This window comes from Lactuca saligna, chromosome 5 (genome assembly GCF_052625555.1).
Source record: "Lactuca saligna cultivar CGN05327 chromosome 5, ASM5262555v1, whole genome shotgun sequence".
Classification (NCBI taxonomy): Eukaryota; Viridiplantae; Streptophyta; class Magnoliopsida; order Asterales; family Asteraceae; genus Lactuca; species Lactuca saligna.
The window spans coordinates 317,715,276-317,720,583 of NC_136421.1; the positions used below are offsets into that span (position 1 = coordinate 317,715,276).

At 36.4% G+C, this 5,308-nt stretch overlaps 1 protein-coding gene, 1 long non-coding RNA gene and 1 other non-coding gene across 3 annotated transcripts; 1 reads left to right on the plus strand and 2 right to left on the minus strand.

Annotated features, from left to right (window-relative positions):
* Nucleotides 1-437: 437 nt before the first annotated feature.
* LOC144998761 (uncharacterized) lies at nucleotides 438-1,719 on the minus strand. Its single transcript, XR_013660423.1, has 2 exons — nucleotides 1,366-1,719; nucleotides 438-760 (listed from the first exon to the last, which is right to left on the minus strand). It is a non-coding gene; the product is annotated as an uncharacterized LOC144998761 (long non-coding RNA).
* On the plus strand, nucleotides 1,585-1,711 carry LOC144999306 (U6atac minor spliceosomal RNA). Its single transcript, XR_013660819.1, has one exon. It is a non-coding gene; the product is annotated as a U6atac minor spliceosomal RNA (small nuclear RNA).
* A 478-nt stretch (nucleotides 1,720-2,197) lies between the features above and the next one.
* Nucleotides 2,198-4,830, minus strand: LOC145048733 (Zinc finger C-x8-C-x5-C-x3-H type family protein). Its single transcript, XM_078997317.1, has 7 exons — nucleotides 4,472-4,830; nucleotides 4,159-4,313; nucleotides 3,837-3,905; nucleotides 3,622-3,741; nucleotides 3,212-3,529; nucleotides 2,804-3,121; nucleotides 2,198-2,706 (listed from the first exon to the last, which is right to left on the minus strand). Exons 1-7 carry the CDS (start codon nucleotides 4,569-4,571, stop codon nucleotides 2,419-2,421), a joined length of 1,368 nt encoding a protein of 455 aa, XP_078853443.1. The 5' UTR covers nucleotides 4,572-4,830; the 3' UTR covers nucleotides 2,198-2,418.
* Between the last annotated feature and the right edge of the window lie 478 nt (nucleotides 4,831-5,308).

The following is a 5,308-nucleotide window of genomic DNA, read 5'->3' on the forward strand; positions in this document are numbered from 1 at the left end:
GAAGATGACCATATTCGATTGTATTGATCTTTTAGTGGGTTTTGATATTCCTTTTCTTAAATCCATAATATCAATGTTCATGATTATGTTTGGAATTCATTTTGGTTGATTTGATTTGTTTTTAAGCTTCATCTTCTTGAATCAATAAAAATTTATTCATCGTCTTCTCAGCTTATTTAACCAGAAAATTAAACACAAAGAAATCAGATGAATCAAAATAAATAACCTACAAAATTTATTCGATGTTCTTTGCACAGTCTTTTGTACCTGACTGAACCTGCAACTTTTTGCTAAACACAAAGACCAAATTTGCACCATTACCAATTTACCATAATAGAAATCTTTTGAAATGTCATCATAGGAGATGAAAGAAAGCATACCAATATCAATATTTCATGATCTTATTAGTAGGTCATTAATTGGTTTACTAGCAATCATACAAAGAAATGCAATTGTATTTCATGCATATGGGTTATGGCTTTGACAAGAGTGAGATGCAAAATTGGAAGAAAGGTTATGTCTTGCCTAAGATATAGGTACATCTCAACAACAAGCCTAATCATTTAACTGCTAAATAAGTTGAAGAGCATGATGTTTAATGGAAGCTGCAAATAATTTGCTCATCTAAGAACTACATCTTAATGATGAATAAAAGAAAGGTAAGATTTTACCTAACAACTAGATACATGCCTTCATTTGTGTTATCCACTTCTCAAAGCATTTCAACCAGGAGTTGTGTCACATGGAGTCTGCAAGGTGACTGTAATTAACATATTCTAATATAATTATCATATAACAAAATGTATCAATTAATCCGGAATATGTATGACAATAGTTCTTATTCTTTTGAATAATAATTAACAAATCATGAATGGAGAATCCTTAGCTACATGAGATCACAATCTCATTTAATAACAGGAGTTTATAATCTTCATCATCATGTGTACCACTTTAATTTGAAGCAACAACATAAATTTGGAAAAGTTATAAGTTCTCAAAACGTTGATCTCAAGCCGATTTCACCATGAACATTAGTCATGGTAACAACTATCACATCGTCCATTTTTGGTGAGAAGATTACTGATATATGAAGTCTCACTTTCCTAATGAGACAAAATGATCGCCATTTTTACAAATTTAACAGCAATCAATAATTCCATCAGAAAAAAAAAAAAACGCACACACACACACACACACAATAACACTAGTACGTTTCTATCGACTATCAATATAATGCAGCAATCAATAATTTCAAACTTAAATCATCTATGATGTACAAAATAGCAAACGATAAATGCAAATTCCGAACTCAAAGAATGAAATAAGGGTTCTTCATCGCTCAAAAAAATATACAGAGAATTATACCTTTAGTTGCTGGAATAAGGATGAGTAAGGAGTAGCATCATCTTCAAATCGACGACTCTAGTCTTCGGTAAAAACGAGAAAATCGCTAGAAAATATGGCAAATCGACTAACGAAACTTGATATTGTAGATAAATACATTTGAAGAAGCGTAAGCATCCCACATCGGGGATGTGATAACATAAAAAGGCGTTTATTAAGTGAATTGGAAGACAATATCATGTGTTCGTAAGAAGGAGAGATGGTTGGCATCTCCCCTGACAGGGACGGGAACAGCCTTCGGGCTTACCTGTTACCACACATCCGGTTAAGGCTACCCACTTCGGTGGATCTATAACCCAATTTTTTTTTTCCATTCTACTTTACCAAATAATCTTTTTGCTCTTATTTGTATAAACTAATTTCTTATTTCTTTCTTTTTAACTTTACCTTTATATAACCGGTTTTTTATTTCTTCTTTTTAACTTTACTAGTAACTAAATTAATTTTGTTTGGTTCTGATGTAACCAGTAGAATATAATATTTGCTTTCCAACTTAATAAAAAAAAAGTTAATTTTTAGATTGAATTTGAACTGTATTTCAAAATTAGATCGAATATTGTTTTTTTGATTAAATCAATTTTTGTTTACTTTATTAAATAAAATAATATATTTTCGTTATTTTCTCACGAAAATAAATAACGTACATTAGAATATACATCAAGAATTACGTATTTTAAGTTGATTCAATTTGAGATTGTTAACTAATTTCAAAAAATGGAACCCACAACCATGACACTTGATACACCAAATTGGGAAATTATTAAACACAGTTTGATAGTAAGAAAATGGTTGGTTAACTTAACAGCCTTCTGTCTCATCCTTTTATTCCCAGATCAGATTCAATGCAACCAAAAGTGTCATAAATTCAAAATTACACAGCAGCATCAATATTTGCTATACAGATAATAATAATAATATAAATAATCATACTTGACACACTTCACCACATATATCTTACTATATGTAACACCTGACAAATGTAGCAAGTGGAATAATCTAAACCCAGCAGCAGCACTACCTTGTCTGAGGAGAAGTTTGACCGGAAATCTGAACTTCAGGTGAAGACCCGGTCTGGGTCTGGGTCTGGGTCTGACCCTGACCCTGAGTAAACATCAAACCAACTGAACTAGGATTGTCCATTTTGGACCTTTCTGAGAATGACACGGTGGCTGGAATCGTAGGAATTGGTAATTCCGATGGACCACCATAGGTGACTGCACCTGGAAGCGGATGATCAAATTTACAGGTGCGCCCGAACTTACAGTGTCCGTTTTGCATGTAGAAATTGCAAGCCTCAACCCCCTGTTCATCCACATCCACAAACGAGTTTGTTTTTCATTAATTTGTTGGTTTCAGTTAATAATTTATTTTTTTACAAGAAGCTTAAAAAGCAGCTCACCGGACGCAAAGGGAGACCAATGGGGCTGAGCATACAGTTTGCCTGCGATAAGACCCAGTCAGGTGGATGATGATACTTGCAGGAGGCTCCAAACTTACAATCCCCCGTTTTCATGTAGTACTGACATTCAGGTTGACCAGGTCTTTCCGGAAATACCCTTTCAGTTTGACTAGGGCCAGGAGACTGTGCTACCGGTGGTGGTGGTAAAGGACGAAAATGTCCTCCAGCTCCAGCTCCTGCTCCTGCAAAAGAAGAATTGACTCCATAGACAGAAGCAGGTTGAGCAGCACCCGGAGACAGGACTGGGCTTACACGTCCCTGCATCTCGTAAACTATTGACACTATAAGAAGAAGTAGAAACAGAAAATGAAGAAATCAGAGTTTTAGAATAATTATATTGTTTCTTACCGAGTAAGGACTCCAATTAGGGGGTAAAGGAAGCATGCCAGGGGAGAGTAAGATTGGAGCATAAGCACCTGCTGGGGCGTATGAACCCGGAACCAATGGAGGCCTTGCACTTGTAACCCGATAACCACCTCCTGGACCCCCCACATACTGTTGTTGTTGTTCGGGTGAAGGCGACTGCACAGTTGAATAAAACGGACGTGCAGATGCAGATGCTGATGCTGACATGGATTCTCCAGTGGGTTGAGGATGATGGAATTTACAAGTTATACCAAATTTGCACTGCCCCGTTTTCAAATAGTAGGAGCATTCTTTCTCTTCCTGTTTTCATTAAAAAAAAAAAATTAAGTTAGGAAGCTTTGGAAGAAGAAGAAGAAGAAGAAACAATTTAGCATGAGAAAAGAAATAGTTACTGGTCGTAATGGATATCCATAAGTATTTAGTGGCACGTTGCTTAACGATCCACCTGCATGTCTTGGATGGTGAAACTTGCAGGATGCACCAAACTTACAGGTGCCTGTTCTTAAATAATACTACAAATAAACAGATGGAACGCTATCAACGAAAAGAAAAAAACAGATTCAAATTTCAGTGTATGTATGTGCAAGTTTTACACAAAACACAGTACCTGGCATGGAGGCTCTCCTGGTCGCTCTGGATAAGCTCCCCCTCCTACACTTCTTGCAGCTCCTCCAGCCTAAAACCATATCACAATTCAAAGTTACAGTCCATGGAGGAATAGAGTTAGATGCAATGTTTCATAATGCATGTTACTTGCTTTTTTACCCTGTTTGTCTTTTGTTCAAGACACCATCACTTTCGTGGTTAATAGTACATCGTGTGTGAAAAAAGAATATGGGTTTCCATGGAAAAGCTCATATGCACTTTATCATTAACAGGACATGATAATTGATTAAAAAACAATCTCGAAATAAGTAGGGAGGGGTTACCGAGCTACTACGATCTGGAGGATGATTATATCTGCACTTGCTACCATATCCACATGTCCCAGTTCTCATATAGTAAGCACAATCCGCCGTTCCAGGTCGCTCCGGATAAAACTCTCCTCCTCTTCCACCCCACAACCCCAACCGCCTCATCGATTCTACATACATTCCCCAAATCAAATTACCAATGGAAACAAAAAATCAATCAAACACACAGACAGACAAAAAAAAGTTCGTACATTGTTCAAAACCCTAAACAAATCTTCTAACAATGTCAAAATTGGAACTGTAAAATGCTAAGCTGTGGAAGCATTACCTTCGAGTCCCGTCTCCGTCCCCGGCTGTATCCATTCGGGTTGTTGGGTATGATCCGTCTGTGACCCGTTTCTCCCCGTGCTCCGTCCGTACAGCTCCATTTTATTTTAGGTTTTCGAGTTCCTATTTACAACAGCTCACGAAGATTTCAACGGAATCAACTCACAATCGAAGCCACACACACTTCCAGCGACTAATGCTCGCTGATTTGATTAAACGATCGAGGAACTGGAGCTCGATCAAGTGGTGATTTTGCTGGTTGTATGCTCTGACTGCATCAACTTTATTTGAAGGGCTTCGATTCTATGCATTTGCAAGTGCAACTTTATTTGTTTGATTTTGTTTGGTGGAAAAAGAAAAACAAGATGAGTAACCGACACTGCTGTTTGGGTAATTACGAAACAACCCCTGTCGCTGCCTTTACTGTTTTGGCGTTGGTGCGGCAGTAAAGAGATGTGTGGTTTCACAGGGCAATTCCGTCATTTGCATTAGGTTATGGAGTTCTAATTATTGGATGTATGAATATGAAGAAAATTCCTCTCATATGTTTGCCCCAAAATAAATTATACTGCTTTGCTTTCTATCCGTTTCAGAAAACTTCATTGCATATACTACGGTAAAACACTAAAACGGAGGATTTGTATTTCAACTTTTCTTTCGGTGAGTATCTATATTTTTCATGAAAATTATGACACAATTAAAAATTTTACTTATTTTAGATCAAATTTTGTTCATTTTGTGAAGCTAAAACTTTTTTATCTGATTTAATTATAAAGTTATGATATCATGCTATAACTTAAATACAAGAACCCATGGGAATAATTACTACCTCAAAATG